Source organism: Pygoscelis adeliae, unplaced genomic scaffold (genome assembly GCF_000699105.1).
Source record: "Pygoscelis adeliae isolate BGI_AS28 unplaced genomic scaffold, ASM69910v1 Scaffold318, whole genome shotgun sequence".
Lineage (NCBI taxonomy): Eukaryota > Metazoa > Chordata > Aves > Sphenisciformes > Spheniscidae > Pygoscelis > Pygoscelis adeliae.
Window position 1 is genome coordinate 2705759 of NW_008825430.1, and position 26599 is coordinate 2732357.

Here is a 26599-nt window from a genome sequence, read left to right on the forward strand (position 1 = left end):
GTTATGTTGCATCTTTTCCAAAGGCCATAGTACAAGCCACATCAATACAGTCATACAGCTATTCCACTTGATGCCAAATCTCCTCAGGATATAGTATCTATAAACTTGCTCCATCACAGCATTGTTAATATCCTTGTATGACAGTTTCCCTTCCATCAGACTTAAGTCTTTGGACTTAGACTTCTGAAAAGCCCATAAATATTTCTTGAAGATACCAGCCAACACACGGTCTTTGGCCGTTCTGAATGTTCTAAGAATGTTGTCGAACGGCTATATTTGTCTGTTAGTTATGATTTCAGCATCATGGATTTTTCTGACTATATTATTTTTGGATCATACTTTCAACTCATTCAGTGATGCAGGTTAAAAGACTATTATTTAAAATAAAGTCACCATGTGCTCTTTAAATATCAGAAGGAAGACCACATGTTTACTAAATGAGGTCATGTAGGAATTTCAGAGCACTTTTTATATCAAAACATCTAAAATCATAATAGGAGAGAATCAGAACTTCATATTTAGCTTGATAAAATACACTACTTTTACCCATAAAGAATATAATGGCTAAAACAGTTATAAATTTGTCCAGTGCAGGGCAAGTCTAGCAAAGGTGTAATATCTTCCAGCTTGAACTAATGTGATAAGTATTTTCCTCTTAGGGCAGAGTATTAAGAAATAAGCCTGAAAACAATAAAGAATAAGGCAGTAATTGAGGCATTGTAGACTAATATTAGAAAACAATACGTCAGTGTTGATGATAATTGAAAACATGTACTGAAATATAAGTCAATGGATCTTGGAACTGAGTTGCTGGGATGCTAATTAGTTTCATGGTTGCTTGGTGGATTGGTGTCATAAAGAAATACAGAAACCAGAAAATGTGAAGGGAGGAATGTGTAGAAGTCTTATAATCAGAAATGTATATTCACTTGCATTAATAAACAAAGACGAAATCTTTCTCATCTTTAAAGATAAACTACTGGTTCTCAGTCCTCCTGGAGATTTTAAAAGCCTTTCAATGCCTTTATATTCCTTTACAAAGAGTAAAGCTTGAAGTACAGCAATGTTCCATGTTCATTTTTTTTTTCTTTGTTTTTCGGATGATGTATTTCAGCTCAGTCGTGTGCTGTGCAGGAGTGCTGACAAGGTTGTCTAGTCAGAACACTTCTGGATTTGGGAATGCCCTTGGTATGGTTGGTATGTCAGATTTAGCAGCAAGCAGCAGTAGGAGCACCGAAATCCTCACCAGAAGTGCTTGCACAGATGTCTATAGCCACGGCTCTGGGTGACACAACGGGTATGTACACTTCTTATACAGTACATGTGCTCAACTCACAGCATCCTTGTTAAGTGTTATTTATTAATATACTATTCTTTGAGAGGATAGGAAAATATATTATGAAAGTATATGAATTCCTAAAGGTGGCCCTCTTAACTAAGTGGGGAGTATAAGTTAGGGGTAAAGATCTTACTTGCTGATAAAAAGCTTAAGTTTTGTTGAAGTCGAATGTTGTTCTGAAATGAAAAAATTGATGTTTCAAAAAGCACTGAAATCATTAGATGTTTTTCGAACTTACCATTTATTTTCTCAGCTGAAACAATTTTCTTGTTATGAATCTACCAACTGCCTCAGTTGATATGAATTAGAATTTATTAATTTGTGGGAAAAGAAATATTTGAAAAATTTAATTTAGTTTTAGTGCTGATTCTCTAAGGAGGATTTTTTGTCTGATACTATGGAGGCCAATAGAAATTCTCAGAGGTTGAGCTTGAAACTTGGTGAGAGAGAAGAGGGGAAGGTACTACTTCTTTGCCAGTTTGTCACTTAGATTGTGGCAGTCTTCTAATGCGTCCAGAGGCATTTGGCCTGCCTTGATTCTCTGTAGGCAAAACGTGTTTAGAAACTCTGGCGGGTACATCCACACAACTCTCCCCCGTACGTAAGAAACAGTGGCTTCAACAAAGCTGTCCTGGCTCTTAGCTCATTTGCGAGGGGAAGGAAGTAGCCTTATACAACTTGGCCTAACAAATTCAGTAGGACTGGAACACGAGGAGGAGGAGGTTAGTGACTTTGGCTTTTGTGTTGATTAGGAGAGATGTTGATCTCAAAGATTTCTTTTGCTGGATTTGCTAGAGAGTGTTTAACTAAGAGTCCGACTTAGATTCCATAGAGCATTACTGCTAGGATTCTGATGTGAACAACTAGAGGCTAGAGGAATTGTAGTAAGAGATCTTTTAGGTCCCTATGTATCAATTATTTCCTACTGCGATGATATACAGCTACTGAAGCTTTGTGTTCTGAATAATTAGTGTCCTATTTGCTACTACAAAGCAATCACATAGCAAACTGCTTTTGTTTTCCCATAATTAACAAGGCTGAAATAGAAGGAGTCATGGAGTATGACAGGAGCTGGAGCACTTCCATTTCTGAGAATTGCTTCCAAAAAAATTCCTAAGTTTTTGCCTTGTATCTGCAATAGGTGGATCTTTCTTCCAGCTAAACTAATTTCCAAGGAGACAAGTGTCTTTGGTATTTTTATTCTGTACCTGTAGCCTGTCTTAATTTCTGGTGCTTTAGCATTAAAAATATTTTAGTGCTAAAGTCAATACAGCGTTTAGAGCAGCATGCTTGCTTCCAGGTTTGCTGAACTCGGCACCATTTCTACTTGGGCTCACTAGTTGAATGCTGGCTTGCTGACAGCATCTATGGCTAGTGTGGTAACTTTTACATTGGGTCCAAGCTACACCCCTGGATTAGTGTGCAGTCTTGGTGTTACAGGACTCTCCTCAATTATGGTAATAGTATCAAGAAAGCAATTCTTGAACCTCTTCATTGCAAATAAATGTAAGGTTTTTGCACGCACGTCCAGCACTTGCTGAATGCTAGCCACAATGCAGTCTTGCATGTTAGCTGAAAAATTTGGCATAAATTATGAGGAATCAACAAAGCACTCTGCAGAATGTTTATCTAGCCCCGTAGAAATTCCGTAACAAGTCTGCAAGACCCTGCAGGATCCCACAAACCACACTGCAGAGATCCAAAACTTTTTAGCCAGCAGCAGTGCTGTAAAATAAGCTGTGGATGTTTATCTAGTCAGATGTATATGTAATCCTAGCCATTGCTGTAACTGTGGACTAGTTTTGGAAAGAAATGAGAGTAAGGGTCTTGTCCTTCAAAATAACAAATGATTTCAGCTTCTATTATGCCTGTAAAATCTTTCAGCAAAAATTCTAAAGGTGTATCTGCTTACATGACCAAACCCAACAACGATCGTAGGTAACAATCTTCTCCAACTGGGGTGCTTGAATGAACTTTTATTTGCTTTTGTTTCACTTATTTAATATTTTAGGAATTAAATAATTTCTTGAAATATGAATTTAATTTCTTTCTCTTATGTGGTGTTTACTAAATTGCAGGGACGGACACTGACAGCTGTAGGTGGAGCAGATAACGCCTGTTCCTAAATTACCAAACGGTTACTCTGGCTGAGCCTTGTGTGCAGAAGGATTTCTTCTTGACAACGGTCTTGACAATTGTGGGTGCCTTGATTGGTTCCTCTGGATGGAGCTATCCTGTCGTGCATTGTGTGTGCGTGTGTGGTAAGGAAATACCACTGGTTTGTCTCCTTTTTTGTGTGAAATAAGACTAGGGCATCTACATTGGAAACTTTTAGAAATAAGATGTTGCAGGAGATTGGATGATTGGACTGGCTCCCTGACAGAATTTTGCTCATAATGGTAGTAAACAATGAAAAGTTATGACAACTGGATAGATGTCTGGTGGGTTTTCTAGAATTCGGATTTGGCAAATGAACTTCTTAAATGCCAAGGACAGCACAGAAATCGGAATATGTCTGGGTTGCATGATGCGGAGCTGTGCAGAGATATCCAGCCAACTCAAGGATTGCAAGCAGTACGTATGTGCTAGGAGAGCCCTTCCTCATGTAAACATGCTAACAATTCAAAAAAAAAACATGGTGGACTGGGTGTTGACTGGCACTCGCACATCAGCATGGAGATTAAACTACTGGCCTTGAGAGCGTTGATTCCTTCAGATCAGAGTGGTGGTCTTATACCATAAGAGAACTTGCGTAGCTTTGTCCAAGTTCTAGCCATTCTGTATGTAAACAGTTCCTAGTACACTAAATCTGGCAACTGAACTTTAAAAACAACCAGGAAAAGCAATAACAGCAATGTAATTTACTCGTAAAACCAATAATGTCAGTTAATATTTTTGAAAATGCTGAATGGCCTTCATTGAAGGATCTCACCCAGCAACTGACTTTGAGGAAGTGCAAAATGTGCTGTTTCACAACAAGCAAGAGGGGAGATGTTATTTAAACAAAGAACATCTTTGTTTTGCTAGGGAAAAATGTTAAGGTAGTTTAGGGAGGAGAAGAGAAATTGTTTAAAAATGGCTGAAAAACAAGGCTTTCTCAAAGGCGTATCTGAAAATCTGTTTGAAATGTGTGATTTTTATGCCAAGTGGGATGCTGAAGCTTTCAAAAAAAAAAAAAAGCAATGCAATACTGAACTGTTGAACCATTGCTGTATCAGCTTCGCAGCTTGTTAAAGTAAACTTTAATGAGCTGAAGAATAATGCAGTCTGCCTTCCCAAACAAACTACATGGGAATTTACAGCAAACGAACTATTTATTTTGGGATTCTTTTAATGGACTTGGAACTGTTGTTTTGACCAATATGCTCATTTACTACGTTCACATTTAGGCCACGATCACATCTTTGCCAAAAGTCATTTTTGGGTGGTTATGGCACAGCATCTGCAGCAGGAAGGAAACCTATGGAAATTGTTGGAACTTGCACTGAAGCTGGATTAGACCAAGCTATTGAAATGATAAAGGAGTCTAATTCTATCGTTACCCTGGGTGAGAGTTCAGATGTTTGTTGTTCAGTTACTCAATAGTATGCTTTTCAAGCTACCTTGGATCTTGCATAACGTTCTGCATGTTTCACTGTTCACTATCACTTTAATCACGTCAAACTCTTGTTTCCACTTCCTTTGAATCTATCCAATTCATGCTTGTTATCCAAATATTAAAATTGCTAAATACCTCTTCCCTCCTTATATGCCACCTGTGTCTCATCTGATGTTAGCAGTCATTCCTCCTTGGGCTTTGCCCATAAATACAGACCTCTACAATCATTAGTCAACTTCTTGCCTAATCATCCCTGTTCCTATGTATATGCTATGCTTCCTTGGAAGCTGGAGTGTCCTGAGCTTTCCAAAGGAGTACCATTTTTCTTTACCTTGTAATCTGTTTTGAAAGCCTAAGCCTGCAGAGTCATTTACTTACGGGCTGAGTGCACACTATTAAAGCATTGCCCAGCTTCACTCTGACAAGTCTACTCTTCTGTCTGACGCTAACTTTTATCCTTGATTTAGTGTTTCAGGGCACAGATTTTGCTTTCTTGTCTGTTGCAGACTAGTGCTAAGTATTAACTGTTATTTTAGTGATGTACAAATATGCAAGAGACTTGAAAATTTGCCTAGTAGACGTTAAAAATACAATATAAGCTAAGGAGGAGTTTGTAACAAATGTTTGGTCACAAACTACAAGGTTGTATTTCTTCTTTCCTATGTTTGCAGTGAAACCTTTTGTTCAGATGTATTCAAAAAGGACAGCATTTTTGGGACTTGGTGCCTACTTGTCACCAGTAAACCCATTTAATACACTGTCCTGTATGTATGTGACATTAGTGAAAGCTGAATGCTTCCTGATGTAGCGAGTTACAACCATAATTAATGTTCTAGTTCTAATGAAAAACGTTGGTTAACTAGAAGTATCGCACTTGATAATACAGCATACATTTTGGCAGTACTACAGTCCTCATCCTTTTGTAATGATTCAGCACAGGGCAAAAGGGTTCATCAAGGCCCTAGATCTAAGACTACGCTAATCTGAATTTCATCAGGTTTATGCCATTTGTCATATCCTGCAATTTTGAGGTTTTACTGTTGCTGTATATTCCAGCCACGATGTCAGTCGGATCTGCTCTTTATGATTAGACCTTAATGAACAATGCCTCACTTCACATCTGTGAACTCTGCTGGGAGTTTTTCTCATCTTAAAAAATAACGAAGGCCTCTAGCGTAGAGCTGGGGATAGTGGAAATACAAAGAATTTGGGCATGAACCTTAAATGGATTTCTTTTTTTTGACCTTTGAATGGTACTGGTTTATAGCAAAGAAATATGAGATGAAGTTACTGAAGTTACTTCACTGGGCCTCCCTCTTTGTGTTAATTCTCATAAAATACTCTCTTGCTTTTCCTAAAAATGGGTAACCCGGCACTGCCAAGATTTATGCAGGGGTAATCAGCTATTCAGTCTGAGATTTCTTCAAGAATGACAAGCTTTGGCCAACATTCATTTTCAATTTGCAACAATAACAAAAAAGTTTATGTCATGATATTTTAAGAAAGTTTAATTTCTGTAGGATAGCTATACATGGAAAATATTAACGGAGATCAGGAAACATTCAGTTTTCACACATCTCATCTACAGGACAGCATAGCCACTGAGCTGAAATGTGCCAGCTAATCATTCTTCTTTCATTAAAACAAATTGCAAAAAGTTATAGTATTTTATGAATGCACGAGGACAAAAGACTATGGTTCCAAAGATGTAGGAGAAAAACCTTAAATAAAATAGTTTTTATGCATTGGATTGCCTGAAGCTATTGAGCACTTGCTATGTAGCCGGCTGATCTGTTTTGCCCCTCCGCTGAAACCTGAGGTGGGGCCTAGGTCTCCTCTCCCCTAAGTTACGGGCGTTAGAAGCACTGTATATACCTACAGTTGTAATCAAGCAGACTTCTCCAGCTGACCCAAGAATACAGTTGGCTTCTTTCAGATGCAGCTGCATGCAGCCCTTAGCCAAATGGATGGGTCATCACGATGAGGGGCCTCTGAAAGGAGAGGGATATGGAAAAAAAGGAAGAGAACTGCCAAAGTGCCTCCCCCCGCAGAGCAGGCTGCTCTAGAGAGCAATGTTAAGTGCTGTTGTTTTTGTATAGTCACATTAAAAAATCCAACAGAAAACACTCAAAGTCCTAGAAATTTTTTATTAGTCAAGATGTTTATATACTCTTCCCCTGAAGATTAAAGAAATTATTTTTAAAAGGGTCAGAGGCTTTATTTGCAATAAAATAGTGAATTCCAAATAGAACGCTGCAGTGTACACACACACACACACAAAAAAAAAATCAGTGTTCAGGGTGTTAATGATTTGTGGTTTTAATTTTCACTCACTTAATTGTCTCTTTTTTAGATTTTTTTTTCTGTATAAGTCCTAAGTTTGTGAGGATGGCAAATCTTTCCTAATATATTGCACGCTGCGTAAGTAGGGAAGGCCATAACAGCTGTAATCATTTCTCTGGAGATGTGTATGATCGGTAGCATCGGGAAGAAAGGCAAAAATGGCTCTATGCTGCCTGTAGACCTTCCCCCTCCTTCTCAGGCTGACTATTAAACCAAAGGCTACGTAGGCCACTGATGACAGGTGGGGATCTGGTAATTTCAACAGCACCTTTTCAGATCTTTGCATCACCTTGCACTGGCCGTATTTCCTTCACATAAGAATTCTTCACTGCTTTATCTGTTTTAGAGCTGCTTTGCATCACTGGACCCAGCTTAATGGATGGGAGTCAAACTGTATGATTTTGTTCCAAGCAAACATGCAGGTGATAGCTCATAAAGGAAGGTTTACGAGCTGAACTTAGCACCATGGAATCTGAGAAGACTCCACGTCAAATCTTTTCAGCTGACAATCTTAAAATGTTTCTGAGTCACTGTCCATCCTATAAACTCAGTCTGGAGAGGCAAGATGATGTATCTACTTTTCATAAACATCTGAAATAGGTGTAGCTTCATTGCTGCAAAGGAGGCTAATCTGCTTGCATTGTTGCATCTGATGATGTAAGTTTGTTGACATTACATTTGCATGCATTTTAGGAACTTAGAAACAGCAGGGAATACAGACGTTTCTGTGTCAAGACGGCTTTTATTCCCCTCTTTGCTCAAAGTAGACCTATGGTTGTCTCACTCCTGGAGGCTGTACTCTGTGTAGCAGTACACTAAATTCCTTTGGCTCATGCATCTCAGTCACTGGGAGGGCTGTTGCAGAAGGTATAAAAATGGTACAGCCAGAACACCCTTGCCTTCTCTGGTTGCCAGGCTCCTGGGAGGCGTAGCCAGCCCTGTGGTTAAAAAGGTTAAGAGGAATGGAAGCTGGAAGGCGATGCTGATTTCAGTAAGGACTGTAGGAGATTGAACAGATGTACAGACCATTAAGCTTGGCTTTACTGGGCAAACTGTGAACAACTTTAAAAAAAAAAAAAAAAAAAAAGAAAAGAATTGATAGGCACATGGGTAAGTATGTTTGGCAGAGGAATCACTGCTGCTTTTGCAGATGTCACTATTCACAAACCCATTAAGAGTTCCTTGAAGGATTCAATGAGCATGAGGATAAGGGTGATCTAGTTGATACTGCTGGTGCTACAGCTCTAAACTAAGCCCCACTTCTTTACCAGTAGGGTTAGTCTAGAAATACACCATTCATGAGCACAACCTGAGGTTGTAGGAATTACTAGCAATTTTTAGAGCTGTGTTCTACCATCTTAATCCAAGCTGTGGAATCTCTTGGACTACTAAAATGTTAATTCCTGGACCTACGATGATTGTATGTAAACGGAGTGCTTCTTGCATGCAGAGCCATGGAACTGAGGAACTGAACAGAAAAGAGATTGTAGATTTGGACGATAAGTGAGTAGTGTTGAAATAAACTACATGGTATACCATAATGGACGTCATCCTCGGATCCCACATATGCGCTCTATTTAGCCACCTCACAAGGGCCTTGCGTAAGTCTGCCTCTTAAATCTTAGGAGTATTTATTTTCATGATATCTTACCCAGAGAATGCACAAGATTTTTTTTAATGGTTTTCATTAGCACATGTAACTGCCAAGATTCGATTCTAGGTTTGAACACCAACAGATGGACCTAATTTTTTTCATTCAGATGAAACAACAAACTGTCATCATATATTGTATGCTTGATTAACGTGCTTTGGTGTTGTCTCGATAACTTGAAGCAGTGGCTTTTCCTTTCATAATAACACATTTTGTAATCTATTTCCTTTTTGTCTCAGATACAGACTTGGCTCTGGTCACTGGTGCAAATGACACAGTAAACTCAGCAGCACAGGAAGATCCCAATTCTATTATCACTGGCATGCCAATACTGGAACTCTGGAAAGCACAAAAAGGTACTAAAAACCAATGACAGAGTTCAGTACAGTGTTAGTTATGATATGTTAATTTCTCACAAGAAAAGTGCCAATGTAGAGAGACAAACAAGAAATGTCTTTTCTAAACTGATGCCTCGCAAGATGAATATACATAGGCATGTCTAACTGAAAATAGCCACTGCAAAACTTTGCAGGGGCCTAGAAAAAGAAATCCTGGCCACTTCCATGGAACCATGCAGATGTTGGAACAGCTGCAGTATTGCACGTTACCTTGCTCGCTTGAATCTACTGTGTTAGGTTTCATGGACTGCAGAAGATTCAAGATTTCTCGTTTCTTACCCCATTATGTTTTTTCCGATGGATTCTCCTTTTTAAAATGAGCAAAATCAGTTACACTATGCCTATGTTAGAGATTATTCTGCATTTAAGTTTGGCAGTATAGTTTTGTTGGCAAATTCCCTGGCGGCTGCTTCAGGCATTGATTTTTTAAACCAGTTCCCCCAATAAAGTAAGCCATATTCAAGGAAAAGAGGAAGCTTTTGGCAATGTAAAGGTTTCTACGTTGTATTTTTTGCCAACGCAGTCATGATTGAAAAGAATGCCATCGTTTTTGTACTCTTAACTGACATAGGTATGCAGATCGAAGCCAATATTCTAAACACACTTAGACATGTGTGAGGTTAAAAGAAGAAGTAGTGGGATCCAACTGCTTCAAGTAGACTGAAGTGCTTTACATGGTATTTCTGAAAATTGAAGCCGTATCAAGTTGCTTCCTTGTCTGCTGCGAATATGAAAAAAATTGCCTCTGCAGCATTGATTCGGCCCAAAGGAAGCCTGTGAGCAGAGAAAGCTAGATAGAATGTTTCAGTTGCATAGACGAATCACTAAGAAATACAGATTCAGGTCAGCTGGAATTCATGCTGCATTTGGCAAACAACTTAGTCATGAAACTGAAGCCCCAAAAATAATTTTTGAAAGAAATAAAACTATGTTCTTGAAATACAGAATTTTTATTTAGCATTAGCAGCAGCATTTGAAATTAAGTCTGTAGTTTCAGTTTCAGCAAACTTTTTTGCTGGAACTCAAAGTATTATTCTTCTGTAGAAAAGACACTAAGGATACTATTTTTAGACTTACAAAAAGTCTGATTCTGTTCAATTCATTAGCGTCTGTCTCCAAAGCGAATAGTTTCAGAAATGGTACTAAAGCAGACTTCTAGGCTGTGAGGGTGGCATTCAAGCATGGTTTAAAAAAAGGACTCACTGATTATGAGACCCTTCAAAACGGAGTGCATCCTAGGAATGTTTTTTATAATTTAATTTTTAATTGAGTCGAAGTTAGGTTTTTCCCTGTGGAAACCAGCCTAAGTCATTATGATGAAAGCCTCAAGAGCCCTAAAGTATGTTTAAAACCAGGTCTTGTGGACATTAACAGATACAGACATTAATATGACTAGAGATTATATCCAATCGTTGTTGATAGCATGTCTGTTGAAGATGATACTGAGACATAAAATGTCGCAAAAAATGAAGAGTCCATGTTACTTACCTCACAGAAAACTTGTTTTATTGAAGTTACATGTTATTCCAGATCATACGCACAAAAACGTATTCTCACAGAGTAGAGGCTAGGTCTTATCTCAGTTTGGTAGGACAGAAGGTATATTATAAAATCAGTTACATTAATAGGTTTACATGCTGTTGTCTGTAACAAAACTACATTGAAATAGAGTAAATACTAGCATAAACCGAGGAATTTATAGACTAATTGCATATTATTAATAAAACCCCAAAACATCAGAGAAACACTAATGCTGGCTTGATTATTTTGTTCTCCAGTAAGTAGTCAAAAGACAGCAAGGAAAACATCACGTTGCATTACATATAAAATGAATTTTCTATCAAGGGTCATATATGCGCGTGTTCACTGCAGGTGTTCATGCATGCGATTACTCGAGGCAAACGCGTGTTCCTTAGGACCAGGGTGGGTGCGCTCTTGCTCCTTTTTCCTCTTCTCTGCTAAGCAAATGGCGGAGCATGATCCATGGCATCTCCTCTGTGCAGGTGAGTCAGAATTTCTGTGTAGCTCAACACTCTCTAAATTTTTCTTTGCAGTTTTACTCTTAATTGTTTTGGAATAACCTGTTTATGCCTTCGGCCTCTTTCGGCATGCCCTGTTAAGCCTGGATGGATGTGCTTAATTTTTTTTTTTTTTTCTTCAGTGCTGCTTGGAGATGCAACGAAAGCATGATACTTCACGAGATAAAGAGTAGGGAACTACACTAGGCTCATTAGCAGCAATGTTCAGAATAGTGAAAAGGTATGAAATATTACTTGTTTTTCCAGTGTATTGTTTAGAGGGATAATGCAGCACTTGTGCTGGATATTGCGTCCAAACTTAATAAATGAATTCCTAGTCAAACGACTCATCTGTGTACATTAACAGGCTCAGCCGGATGTCTGTATCTAAAGTACACATTTGCTCTGTACATATAACAGTTTATTCTTTAATTTTGTAAACTCTGATACCACACTTTGATTTTCTTTGTCTTTATGTTCCCGAAGACAGAAACAGCATAGGAGAAAAATCTTTGGCTTGTGTCCTAATGCATTTATCGCTAGGAGGGAGGTATATATTTATTAATATTTACACATATACACATACTTCTGTATAGCTCTTCTGTCCCTGTTGGAAAAGCAGAAATTTTACCATCAGAGTAATAATACTTAGCCTTTAGATTTCATGCTGAGTTCAACTGGCTTACGGGTGCAGCTTCATGTGTAGAGACATGTTATTCAGAGGCAGAAATTAACTTTATAGGTAAGGGAAGCGAAGCGCACAGGGATCATAGGTCGAGTAGGACTCAGTCTTGGGTAGACTGGTGTGGAGCATTCTCTTCCGTTCACTCTTCTGTGGTATGTTTCTAAACATCCTATTGCAACACTAGTGGTCTGAAAAGTCAGCAGTAAAATCACAGTTGATTTGAATGTAGTAACAGCACCAGTATTGCTAAAGTTAGACAAAAATTTCCATTTTCAGTGAGGTTAAAATACAGAGTCTGTTTTGCATGAGAGAAGTAGTTCCTGCCTCTTGCTGTGGGACTCAAGAACTATTTGAATGTTTTTTCTGGCAGGTAGTGGTAAAACCACACCACTATGAGTGTTTTTAAAGTTTAATGTGATACACCACTTTCAAAATTCTACAGCATCTGATTTCTCTTCAGAATCCATAAAATGGCAGCAATGTGTTATCTTTCCCAACAAGTGAGCAGGAAGAACGTTGTAAATTTTTCTTAGAAACACTTTGAATGTTGGCATTGCTACTTGTGACCAGTCAAAATCAACTTTCTTACTAATGACAGCATTGGAATTTTACTAAAATAATGTCTCTCAAGACAGGGGATAACAGTTCAGGAATTATGTTGAGTCGTTCAGTACCTCAGTGGGTGACCTCATCTTCTGGTATCAATAGATCAGCACCTTACACAATCTTTTCATCTTAGTGGGAAAGCTTTCCTGTTTTAACATTGCTGCAGTCACCACTGAGTTTTTGTGTCGCAAAACAAGTTCGATGAATTCAGCTGATGCGCAGCTTTTTGGAATACTTTGAGACACAAGTCAGTGGTACCTGGGAGTGTCATAACTGCATTAGAGTAAATGATGGGAAACTAACAGGAAGTTTCCCCCTCCTCACTTCGGTATTTTCAAAGATAGGGAGAGGTGGAATGGATTGTCACGTCACGTTACATTTTATATAAGTATGCCAAGACCATCATTTATGAAGACAGACTGGTTTTTAAAGCATTCAGGCAAAATAGTGAAACTCGGTGCAAGAGAAAAGCAAGAACAGATTGCTACATTACTCTGCAATTGGGGCCGAAGAAGCCTATGTGGAAAACGAGATGGACTCAAACTGAAAAAAAACTGCAAGAAGCAGTAGCAAAAGATTTAAGTCAGGTGAGATTACAAGTGCTTTGGAAGGTTCTGCTGTAGATTCCAAGTTGCCATCTCTTTTCAATCTCAATGTATCTTTACCCCATGCACTGACATGACCCTTTATTCAACCTGGGCTTGGATGACTTTTGTGCTACCTTCCAGGAAAAGGAATTGTTGTTTGCAGCTCCCTCTTACTCATTTTGAGAAAGGATTAAATCCTCCCTCTGACCAAGCATACAGGCATGCTAAAGTGAAGCCACTTCACCCTCCTGGCCAAACAAAGAACAAAAATACCCACAATAAGCAAAAGCAGATGGCTTCAGTGGCAGGAAATGAATGAGCCAGACTGCAGGTAAAATGGTTCTCTGAACACATCTCGGAGGTTTAATGACAGGTTCTTTGTTATCTGGGGCCTCCCCACAGGAGGCCAGATGTCTTCTGTTGTGAAAGGAGATAGATAGAGATGCTCGTCCTTTTCCTCCCCCTTTAACTTATGGCTGTTTAAGTTACTGCTAATGGAAGTAGAAGCCTGTTTTCCCCCTTGCTCTCTGATGTTTTTGGAAACAGAAGAGATAGTTAGTGAAGGGATATTCTGATATGAAAGAAAAGGCCCAGAACTGGCCTTTACCTCCCTGTGACCCTCATTTTAAAGAACGGGGAGGTCAGTGCTGCTAATTGCACTTGAAAGGATTAACCACTTGATCGCTTTCATTTGGTGGAACAAAACTATTCTTCAGTCTCAAAGCTGGAAAAATGTACCAGTGGTATTGAGACATTTTCAGTGTGAGGTGGATGACTTGGTAGGTTTGGCTTCAGTATTTCAGTACCGGTGCTGAAATTAAATGCAAGATTTAAATCTTTTTATTGAGGGGAGAGCAGGAGATGGGAGAGAAGGGGGAACTACGTCTGCTGCTCAGACAGAACAGATTTGCAGCAGAAGTGACAATAACCTCCTTCCTGCCCTCATAAAAGGTTATTGCAGGAATATCAACAGACCATAATTAATTACGGATATTCAATGTGCCTCTGTTGCTTGGGCTAAGAATGACTCTTGCATTACACTGAGGTTGCACTGGAAGAAAAAGAATCTGAACCCAATTCCTGGACACAGTGTTCCAGATTGAAAATCTTTTCTGTACGTTCATTTCACCTGAGAATTAAAATTAATTTACTTTTGGAATAGATTCTTAATTCCCATTGTTCAAATAAAGTGAGGTACACAAAACTTAAATTTGGAAACCATTTTTAACCTTATGAAACTATTTTCCAAAAGTAACAAAGAACAGCTTATATAAGCTTTTATCTGACCTCTGCTTCTTAAATAAAAAAAACATGTTTTCAGGGAAATGTGTCTTGGAAGTAACTCCCCCCCCCGATTTTTCTCTCTGGTTCTTGTAAAACATTAGGTCAGTGGGTTCATTTTATTTTTGTTTGTTTAAAATGGGTGAAAGTTTCCTTCTCAAGCTATTATACTTGTGTGATTTTTTTAAAAATATTACAGCAATCTTTGTTTAAGAAATACAAGAACAGATGGAAATGTCAAAAGACTATCAAAATTCATACCAAAGGAAATAGCATTAATCATTGTAAAAAGCCAAAATAACCCCTCAATAGCAATAAGAACCAAATGAGTAAGAAATGTGTTGTTTCAATAGCACTGAGACATGACTGCTGATTTTTCTCATTGCCTGGCACATGAGCTCACAATATACTTAACAGCTGTGCCATTATATATGTATATTTAAAAACAAGCTTTCTCATTCTGACTTCAAGCCTGTGTTTCCTGTGGTGCTGTTATAGTTCACGCATGCTTCACGTGCACTCATGTAACTTAACTAGCATTTCTTTTTGCAAATGGACGAGATGTGTTTTGGTTGTGAACTGAAATGCATTGTTATGTACGTTCACTTGTGCAGATAAGCACACAAATCTGAAGATAAGTATGACTTGTGGAGAGAGTGTATTTGTATCTTGTGTTTTAAGCAATATTAACTTTTATTTCAATATCTTGAAGCATTAAAAAACATAGTACAAATCAGTTGTTTGAGCCTGTATGGATTGCTGTGTAAGCTTAAAAGGATTTTCTTGAAGTATTTTTTCAAGGCACTGTTTCTGTGTTCACCAGGCTGTGAGGGTGCCCTCCTGGAGAGTATGCTACAGGTTATAATTTAGCCAGATTTGCTGAGGAAAATATACAACAAAAACTTTGGAATTTTTCTTTAAAAAAAAAAAAAACAAACTACTATTATTTTTCAATCTGTGTAACTTCAACAAGATTTAATTTTTTCTTAAGTAACATACTTCTGAAAGTATTCAGAAATATTTATCCATCTTATATCGTACCCCTAATGAAACGTTTTTTTCTACCTTAAGACTGTAATTTTTACCAACATGAATTTTTCTGGCAGAACATCCTAGTATGATAAAAATATGTTTGTATAACTCTGCTCGTAACGATACAGCTTAGGTCTATTGCCTCTGCCAGCATTAGCTGTATGGTATAGGTTGGCAAAGACACTTGTATTACCACATTCACATGGGATGACTCTGCCAGCGGTGCTACACATACCAGCAAAAATTTCATCAGCATAGAGAAAGTCTTATTTATGCTGTTCAAATTTGCACTATTACTGCAAAGATAAAAAACACAGCAGATTCATAGTCTGCCTAATTTAAGGAAGTCTTGTCAGAAATGTTGTGGTCAGAACCACCATCTTCCCTATTTCTTGTCTCTGCAAATTACTTTGTCTTAGGTCCTGCAAAAAGATCTGCATTTTCAGAGGACTCCTACAGTGCAATGAGCCCTTTCTGCTGCTTACAATATAAGTATGTGGCATCTACAAAATTTTACTGTCTGTGATATGCCATAGTGACATTTGTTAAGTTAGTGTTCCCAAAAATAATAATGATACATAATAATAATAAACACTTACCTAAATTAATTTGTTTGAAGAGGTCTAAAATTATCCAAGAAGTTGAGAATAATCTTAATATAACAGTACGTGAATGGTGCTATAGAAATCATGCACTGTATAATGATGTTTAAAGAGATTGCTCTTTTCCATTACTCGGACAATTTTCCAGAATTAATCTTGAAAGTACATAATTTATATTCTATTCACTTCATGTTGTCTTTCATTTTGTATTGGCGCCCCCATCCCCCCAAATTAAATACCATCCTAATAATTTCAGTAAGTTTTTGATGTCATGAAAGTGAAATCAGTATTACTGGGTAAAACACAAAGAAAACACCTGAAACAGTATTAATAATAGTAATAAAAAGCTAGCATGCTAATTCCTATTTACAGATAGAGAGATCTCTCCTCAGGGCAAGAGGGGCCACGTCTTCCTACCCCCACCTCCAGGAAATAATCTCACTGTGATGAGCATATCAGGTCTGTAGGTTCAAACACAGTAATATTTAGCAAAGCATAAGTATTTTCACAGAAGTAATTCTAATCAGACTGCTCATCCGAAAGTGTGCAGGACATGAGGTCTGCAGCTTACTTCTGGACAAACACTGTAGCCGTTATTAAGAGTACAATCTACTTCCAGATTTTAGTTAGATAATAGTTCCATTTGTGCAGTTTATCATTACAAAAGAAACAACATAAAAGGTAGTATTACTTACCTATAGACAGACATCTTACTCTTTTCCTGCACAACACTTTGCATTTTTAATCAATGTGTACATAAATGAAAAGAAAAAAAGCAGATTATCATATTGTCCCTTGTACTTCTCTTTCAAAATCTCCTGATGATAGTCCACAAGGAAATAATAAATGGCTTCTATTGTGGAAAGGTATGTATCTGGCTTTCCCTTCTGGTGACGCCAAAAGCAAGTTTTCCTTGTCTTCAACTCAATTTGCAGCAACCCTGTCAAAAAAAAAAGCTGATAAATTAGGCAATTTGTGGATTGCTGGACGGGATGCCAAACAAGTCTTTTGTTTTCTGACTTTGCTGCTAGCCTGCTAGATGCCTGCATGCAAATGATTTCTCTTCCTGTACCTCCATTTTTCATCTGTAAAATGGAGGCAATAATTTTATCCTCCTTTGTGGACCACTGTGAAATTTGATGGAAAAAGTGCTGTAAGTTCTAGGTTACAAACCTCATATTTGCAATTAAAACTTACAGGTTATCCCTTCGTTCATACAGCCTCACAGCCCTTGGTAAACTGCAGGGACTTGTCAGATAGGAAGAGTGAAACCCACACCCTACAGAGACTCATCAATGTTCACAAAATGATTAATCAAACTTCACCTTTTGCAAAGCTAATACCTTGCAAGTGTAAAACAGAATCCCTCATACTGTTTTGCTGAACTGAGGAGTATTTGCTAAGAGCCAGACACTTTTCATTTATGTTTGTTAAGTAACTGAAATCTCACTGGGATTACTCGGGAGTAAGTACGACAGAATCTGGTCATTAATTTTATTAGAAACTAAAAGCATTCCCACTTGAGATGAAAGAAAGAAATTTGGTCTCTGTATGGCATACGAAAATCTTTTATCTACTATAGTCTCTGGAACTGTTTTATTATTCAGATGAATTTTAAACGTGTATCTTGATTTCGATGTTCCTTGAGATGCACAAACGACTCAAAATTAAAACCACCTTAATGTGTAATCACCTTGTAAACAGGATGGACAGTTGGATTATAAAGAATAGTGTATACACCTGTCAAAACCAGGATCAGGTTGGAAATTTATCTCTTTCTAAATGTTAAAATCAGATACTAAGTGTGTGTCATGGAACGGCTTAGTACAAGTAATACTATAAATAACAATATGGTTTAAGAATTGCTTGGAAGTTATGGACAGAGAAGTTTCCGTAAGGTCCAAATTCAGGAGCGCCAACTGGCCTATAGCCCAGCACTTGTAATTCTATACTTTTTACCTTCAAACTACGTTTAATTCTTTCTAGTGTAATTGCAAGATGGATTTAGTTGTTTGCTTTGCGTTAGTAATGTATGATATCTTTCATAGTAAAAGAAATCTCTCCTACAGCGTGTTTTAAAAAAAATTACAACAGGAGATTCCATCACTGAGTTTAAATGTGACTGTTGGCATTTTGGAACTAAATATTCAAAATAACGTAGTCTAATTATTACCTCTAATAATCCCATACATGTGTATTCAAAATAGTAATAGGAAACTGCATTAAGCTTGTTTCCCTCAAGAGGTTTCAATACTTGAATTCTCAGCCCTAAACAAAGTGAAAACTCTAAAATTAGAGTTTAAAACATCATTAAATTCAGTGATGTTTCCACCTTAACAGCAGTGAACTAAATTTAGGGGACAATTCCTCCAACGTAAACTGCCACCTATTTGTGGTTTGAATCCAGACAAAAGTTCATTGAAGGCAAGAGCACTGACACCACTGAGCTTACCACAAACGCAGGATCAGTTAGTTTCAAACATAGAATTTTAGGAGTTTTGTAACAAAAGAAATTAGAGGGGGTTAAGGGTTACAGTTACTGAGCATGTTTCTATCATCTGTACTGTATTTCTATCTGTACAGCCAAAGGCAATGTTTTATTACAAATACTGACTGTTCATATGAAAGCTTACAACACTAAGGAAATCAACATGTTTTGCTTTTTAGCATCCACATACTTTGAGTTCATTAGAAATAAACGTTTCTATAAATCTGAGATCAAGCAAAATGGAAATACAACTACCTTTAAATCTACTTAGGTAACGTAACCAAACTTCCCTTACAAAAGTTATTCTCCTGTATTGTCTTATGGCAGACAATACCTTTCAGAGAGATCTCCCACCTTTCCTTAAGCCTCTGTTTTTTCCTGATATGCTCCATCCTACTATCACAGCACCATCCCTGTGCTCCCTCCACTGTAATAATCGACTGCTCAAACGTGTAGGATCCTGTATTAATCATGTTTGGTCACTGATGTTACATCTAAGAGAGATTCTAAGTTCTTATCAGCAAGATGTATGTAAGTTGTAAAGTTTACACACGTGCTGAAGCCTGTTGCTTACTCTGAGCCTTCCATCACCTCTTTGTCCCCATGGTTTGTATAGTGAACTGGGAGATTAATTAGTTCAAGAAATACCAGTGCTGAAAACTTTAAGTAATGACTAATTATGGTGTGTACCTACAGTAGCTAGGAAGAGTCTAAGCTCTTACTAATGTGCCTATTGCTATTTTAATTACACTGTTAATTTCCTGAAGAGGTAACAGCTTGAAAATGCTATTGCAGGCAGGAATTCTGCTCCTTTCCTAATCCTTTAAATTCCCAAGGTTTATGAGTAACTTAAGGATTTAGGCTGAGGAAGAAGGGGTTTACATACCTTGGATTCACCTTGCTTCTGCTATGGCCCCCTGAATCATGTCAGGATATCTTATTTTAGAAAGAATGTGGAAACTCATGACAGAACTCCCACTTTTTCTTTGCATCACACCCCTGCGTGTGACTTTGCGGGAAGAAGAAAGATGAAAATGTGAGAAGAGGACAAGAGATTTGTCAGAAAAAGAGGCTGAGGGGAGTTTGCCTCGGAGAACAGCTACTTACTGCTTTCAAATATCCTAGCTGTGCATAGGCAAAGGCTACCATTTTCTTGCAGAAATGAAAGCAAGGACAGAAACTTTACAAAAAAAAAAAAGCCAAACTACTAAAGCAGATGTATTATTCAGCCTTGTACAAGAAAATGTATAAGCGAATAAAATACGACATTTGGCTAATACAAAGTGGATCAGACTTACAGGAAAAAATACCAAAGCAATCTGTTTCTTTAACAACCATGTGGATGTTGCCAATAAGCTTCATCGCTCATATGAGAAAGTAATCATTCACATTAGATGCAACTGTTTCCTTTCTGATCTAGTGATCACTTTTAATGAAGTAATCAATCCTAGACATTACCAACTTTCAAATATTTCCTGTCTTTAACATAACTAATTCAGTTTTGTTTTCTAGAGATATATTACACCACTTCTCCAAGATATAAAAGTATTTTTTGTCCAAATTTTCTAGACTGTTTTTTTTAAGATTGATGTACTCATTTGCTTTCTCTTGCAGTACAATTAGGTAGATTTACTCTATATATAAATGTAGGCTTACAAAACACAAGGCTTTTCTTTACATTTTCTTGGCTTCGTTAATGTTTCCATTCAGTATTTTTTTGTGACTTCATCTTTCTGAATAAGTACAGCAATTACTTTTTATTTGGAATGATGAACACTCCTTTTTGAACTTTAATATATGAGGATAATTTTGTTGAATGATGACTTCATTTGTAGTTGAACTGAAAAATGACAACAGTTCTCTATTTTTCATGTGTGTACAAGATAAAAATTTCATCAGTTTATGCCTAAAGAAACTCTGCCCCATTCATCTTGGAAGGCAAAATTGCAGTCTCTAAAAGGACTATTAATGCAACTTACGTCCTTTATGAGAGGTACTTAGGAAAGCGACAAATGCACGGGTCGTGCATACTGCTATACTTGCTCTATGGAGAATAAAATTCTCCCCTGGGTGTGGATAAGAGAGACTCGCTTGCATGACGCTAGTCACACCTTACTGCAATCCTGAAAGGTGCTCAGGGAAACAGAGGACTGGAATACCGCTGGAACAGAGATGAAGTTCTAGAAAGGAGGAAGAGTCCACCTGTTCAGCATTCACATTGGGGTAACTGGAAACCATTCTTTAACAGCTCCAAAGTAACAACAATCATGAATTTTTGACTGATACACCACATAGGCTTCCACGGAAATCTTCAGTTCCCCTGGCTGCCTGTTAGTTTTCTTAAATTCATCCTTTTAAAATAAGTTTCAAATGCTTTACAGTAACTTGCAACATGCAATTACTCTAATCTTTCCAGTAATACTTCAATTTATTTGATGATAGAGTATGTTTTGTGTTAAACTAAATACTTGGTAACAGATTTTAATTAGCCAATACATTATACTCACATGTGGGATTCTTTAATAAACTGACTAGACAGCAAGGCAACATTAATCTTGCATGTAAGAAGTCTGTGAAATTCCTTGTAGGGTCCAGTGCGAAGCAGGCACTGGTAGGCAGTTATATGTATTACATATAAACTTGATAGTCTGCCTCCCAACTAAGTGCACCTTTTCCACTAATGAAAGTATTTTCAAATTCCTATTTATCTCAAAGGAAATGGAATGCTTTTGCTAAATTGTTTTATCTTTTGTGGTTTTACTTAGAATACTTAACTGTAAACTTCTTGTAATGAACCGGAGACAAAAAACCTTTGCAGAATTACAAGTTTTTGCTTTCAGAGATGGGATGGTGTGGAGGGCAAGCAGGCATTCCCCTTTTGTCTGGAAAGTAGCGAGGTCATTGAAATGATAATGAAACAAAGAACTTTACTAGATAAAAGAAACCAAGCCATGGCATACTTGTGCTGTACCTCCTACATCCCTCTTTCACCTTCTAGTGGCCCGTCTGCCACTAGCGTGTACAAAAATTCTCCCCTGGGTCTCCTGAAAAAGCAAATAGCCACCTGCAAGGGAAATCCTTCCGGCTTCCTTCAGAGGTCATTCAAACTACTGTTCTTCTATTGTCTAACGTAACAGCTTCCATTCTGTGAGACTGAGGAAATTTGTTCCAAGAAAGAAGTGGGAGAAATAAATGTAAATGCTTTCTTAATACGAGTCTTATCATTTTGCAAAGCAAATTATATGACATGAAAAGTAATGGAGTCTTTGGCTCAGGAAGTCTTCTACAGCACTGAAATAGGATGTTGGATCTTTCATGTATACTCAGATATAGGGTTAGGTGTACCCTTATGCTCAGGTCTGTTACATAGACATATATTTCCCTTAATCATTTCTGTAGCAATAACATCTCAGTATCAACTTTTTTTTTTACCTTGAAGTCGTTCATCAGTTATTATTTTGTTAGTTTGATTCCAGGTGCTGTCAATAAATATTATTTTCTTCAGTCTAGTGCCTTCACTCCTGTTGCTTGAGCTGCATTCATTTAGATTCTTTTCTTCTTTGGGTTCTATTTTTGCTTGCTTAAGAAATGGCTCTCTGGAACAGTCATTGTCGTTATCATAAACACCTTTCTTAGTGTATTTTTGGAGATGGAAAGCAATATCTTTTACTGAAATTGAATTGGGGCCAGGAAATATAAGTGCTATCTGAATGAAGAAAAGAAAGAAATCTGAGTGTCAACAAAATCTAGTAAAACACCAGGAACTGTTTCATTAAAGAACAGAAATTTTCTATCCCCACCCACAAACATTTAAGTCAGGGGAAGATGAAAGAGTATCTCTTAAAAAATAGTCTATTATCTAAAAGGATAAAAGACTATATTAAAATAATGAATAAAGATACTTATTAGAGATCTTTAATTAAATGTCACCTCCATGCTTCTACTACCAACTCTAATACTTCTGTAAAAAAAAAAAAAAAGTTTTTTTCAGCCAAGGCAATGATGTCAGCCCAGAGGACGTTCCAATTTCACTTGTCATTGCAGTATATGGGGCGGGAAGGCCATAACAAGTAGTTTCTAATTTCATTCACAAATTTTAGGTCAGAGGAAATAATCTCTTCCGCCCTTGTGCCTGTTGCAGGTCCCACAACTATCTTGCGTGAAGTGATGGCCTTACTTCGTATTTTTTCAGCAGCTTATTGCAGCATTCAGAATCTGTGACTTGGGAAGCCTGGACAATACAAAGTCACTGCGATCTCTTCCCATTTTTGCCTGCCTTCCCCATTGCTTTTCTCCAGCTTCCTGCCTCTTTGCCACCTATGCTTTCCTTGATGGCTCCTTCCTTGAGGAAAATAACATCTCTGTGAGTTATGTGTATTATCCTCTTCTCCATGTAGTCAAACAATAATGAAAGTATTCATTATGACATCAAATGTGTAAATATTAGATTTCAGGTTAATCACGCCATTTAAATGAGCATATAAATCCAAGTTCATAGCTCACTTTTTTCAGGCTCTGTGCTGACTGCGATAGACAATAGTTGCATTTCAGTAGGTTTTCTCTCTAACAGTGAATGTTAACAATTTTACAGATGTTTAAACACTGCAGCTGCTGAATATGATGAGCACAACACCTAACTGCTGTTTAACTTGCCCTAAGTTGAATGCTTTCGTATGTTTGGGCAAAATACTTATGGCACACAATGAATCAAATTATCCATTACTAAGGTGGTGAACATAGGAAATTCAAGGTGGTGAGATAGTGCTACAGTTTTTCCAAGCTTTGGAGGACAGTCCATAACCACTGTACGTTTGTAGGCCCAAGCTTTGAGCGAGCTCAAGATGGAGTGGACTGGATTAAGAGAATAGTGCTTTCCTCCCGCTCCCTCCCAGCAGAGTGCAGGAGGAAGTACAGAAGATAACCTCTGCATCTCCCCAGCACAAAGCCCTGCTGCTTATATAGAATTTCTTACTTCATGTTGTTTTTCTTCATATTCTGGAATGCAAGGGTATTTATAAATTGTGACATCATCAGGTGCCAGGAGCTTAGCATGCACAGCAGTGCTTTTGCCATCTGTTTCATTTGGGTGTTTAATAATGTCAATCTTCAAAGGTAACTACAGTGAGAAAGAAAAAAGAAACAAACAAGCAGTATTTACGATCACATATACAGGTACAAAAATCTGTACAACAATTTATGCAAAATCCAGGTGAAATCCCTAAGGGCATGTAATTAAGACACATTTGACAATTTTTGACAATGTTTTTGTTTTAATAGGTTTAGAACTAGACTAGAGACAAGTGACAAGAAGCACTTGTTACAGCCTCTCAGTTCATGTAAATACCTAAGCATGCAATGAATGCAATTTGGAATGCTGCAGTAGTAGCATGGTACAACCTCTCGAAGTAGTATCAATAAGGTAAATAAGATGTGGTCTTAATTCGAGCAATATAATGGTCCTAAATATGAAGAGTTTTCTGTATTAGGTATTGCAAAAACGGCCATTTCAATGAAAATACACCTAAATCCACTAGGTCAAATTTCCAAAGTACTTGTAAAGTATTTTCACGATACTTTCAAAGTAGAAAGTGTCTTCAAAATGCGTTTTAGTTCCTAGGTGATTTTGCAAAATGTCTCTCAGTCCTCCTTGATGGTTTCTCCAAGTATTTTAGCTGAAGGGCATTACGCTTTTTATTCTTTATTTACATTTTAAGAGTGGTTATCTGAATTATACAACCATGACATTTAGGAATGCCTTTCAGTTCACATATTATGTAAAATTCACTCTTGGTTACCGACAAGTCATATTTTTTGTTCACAATACACTCTCTTCTGGCCAGAGTTCTTAGAAACTGAAGAATGAAGGTAAGAGCACTGTAAAGAAACTTTTAAGAACTAAGTTAAAACATAGTCATTTGCATGAAGAGCTGAGTGACTTCAGCTTATCTTCTCATCTAGTAGATACATAAATGTTTATGTGAGGACTGGAACATTGTCAGTGTTTGTACATGTAATTACTCAAATAAGCACAATAATTTTATCTAGCTGTAGTTTATTCGTACTTATTGCTGTGTTGAAGATGAATGTCCATAAAGAATGAATCAGAAAAGAAATGGTCACGGACAGACTGTCTGTTCTCTGTCCTCAGTAACTAGAAGGCACAAGAATATTATAAAAAATCCGTAAGAAGTATTAACCTTCACAGTCGGAATTTCTTTGGTAGGGACAGTTTCAACAGGAACAAAGCATGTATAACAATAAAACATCCTTGAACTACTGCATCGGGGGCATTTTGATCTCCCGCTCTTTTTTGCCTTTTCAAGTACTTCCTGCGATGCTAACTGTAATTGTTGAAGTGGGTTATCTTGAAACGATGATGGAGTCTGCAATTCTAGACTTTCCAAACATTCAGTATTTCTTCTTGGTCCTTGAGAGTTTTCTTCACTTAAAAGTGTAGATGAGTTTAAAGACATGGTTAGCTGAAAGAGACAATATGTTGTAGCTGTTAAATAAAAATCCAATATATGATGAACTAACTTACAGGAAATGATTCTGTGTGATCCTATTTAGCAAAAGATACTCATCAAAGACGGTATTTCCTATAACAGAAATAATAATAAAAGCACCGGATTCAGTTGTTATAGCACCAAGAACTCCAACAGATTTCAGGAGAGCATGAGATAAACAGCTAGAAAGAACTTGAAATCTGTATCCTTAACGCACATATATGCACATTCATCATTTTACTAAGAGAAGTTATCCCACTCAACTCGTGCAGAATTGTATTTTTTTCTGTTGGTAGGATCAGTGTCTAAGAGCTTGTGAAAACACTGGTAGACACCATTTACCGGGATGAGCAGTCCCGTTAGTCTTCAGCACGACTACTGACACGGAATTAAAGGTCTACAGGACAGAAATTCGTAAGAGAAAAGTTAATTGTACAAATTTAGATCTCTATCCTGAAATTTATTGTGTGTGGGCAAACCAAACTACCTGACTGATATCCCTGTTGACGGAACTTTGTGAGATGAAAGAAATCTTCCAGGAGCAAGCCTTGAAGCTGAAAAATTAGTCTTGAGCTAAAACACAGCTTTGGTGCTCCATAGGCCAGACAGTAAGTGCTGACCCAGACTAGACTCATTCTGCAAGTTTGTATTTATTTAATAACGCCCATGGGTTTTTCAGACTTTCTTCAAGACAGATTGTCCTGGTTTTGGCTGGGATAGCGTGCATTTTTTCCCTAGTAGCTGGTACAGTGCTGTGCTTTGGATTTAGGATGAGAACGATGTCGATAACACACCGATGTTTTAGTTGTTGCTCCCTCCCAGCTTCTTGTGCACCTGGCAGGGCATGGGAAGCTGAAAAGTCCTTGACTTAGTATAAGCACTGCTCAGCAACAACTGCCTTTTACACTCTGTGCTGCATCACTTAAAGTGAAAAAAGCCATTCTCAGTATTTACTTTCAGCTAATTTAGGTTCACTTTTTCATGTCAGGGATCACACTTATGAAATGATGCAACAGAACACTCATGTTTAACAAAAACAAAAGATAATTCCTGCGATGTGATCCAAAATTAAGTGTTTGAATAAAACCAAGTGTAATTTAATTGAAAAATAACAAAACCAAAACACTCCGCTAACTTTCCAGTAAAAATTTAAAATTAATCCCAGAAAAAAATAGTTGTTATTTTCTGGTAAAGTTAAGTACTGGTGCATGCTACGGTACCTTCCCCTCCCGCGCCGCCAAGCTCGAACTTTTGAAAGGTCAGGGCTGTCCACTCGAGTAAACACAAAACCCAACACGCGTACAAATTCCACAGTGCAATTTGCTGCTAAGCATCTCCGAGACAAAGCACACGGCCCCTACCTGCCAGACGAACCCGCGCTGCCATCGGCTTTCCTCGGGAAGCACAAGAGGGCGAGGGGCCCCGCCATGCGACAGGCGCTCCCCGCCTGCCAACGGGCCCCGCG

General features: G+C 37.7%; 1 protein-coding gene across 1 annotated transcript; it reads right to left on the reverse strand.

The window, feature by feature from the left end:
* Positions 1–10821: 10821 nt before the first annotated feature.
* DTWD1 (DTW domain containing 1) lies at positions 10822–26363 on the reverse strand. Its single transcript, XM_009330935.1, has 6 exons — positions 26355–26363; positions 24826–25107; positions 23601–23744; positions 22061–22334; positions 16836–17080; positions 10822–12220 (listed from the first exon to the last, which is right to left on the reverse strand). The coding sequence occupies exons 2-5, from the start codon at positions 25099–25101 to the stop codon at positions 16851–16853; spliced, it is 924 nt and encodes a 307-aa protein (XP_009329210.1). The 5' UTR covers positions 25102–25107; positions 26355–26363; the 3' UTR covers positions 10822–12220; positions 16836–16850.
* Between the last annotated feature and the right edge of the window lie 236 nt (positions 26364–26599).

Excerpts from the sequence above, each read along its gene's own strand:
- DTWD1 (XM_009330935.1), bottom strand. The coding sequence starts at position 25,101 with ATGTCTTTAAACTCATCTACACTTTTAAGTGAAGAAAACTCTCAAGGA. Across the intron at positions 22,335-23,600 it reads ATGAAGAAAAACAACATGAA|ATAGCACTTATATTTCCTGG; the intron begins GTAAGAAATTCT and ends TTCTTCATTCAG. Across the intron at positions 17,081-22,060 it reads AACTGATGAACGACTTCAAG|GGTTGCTGCAAATTGAGTTG; the intron begins GTAAAAAAAAAA and ends TTTTTTTGACAG.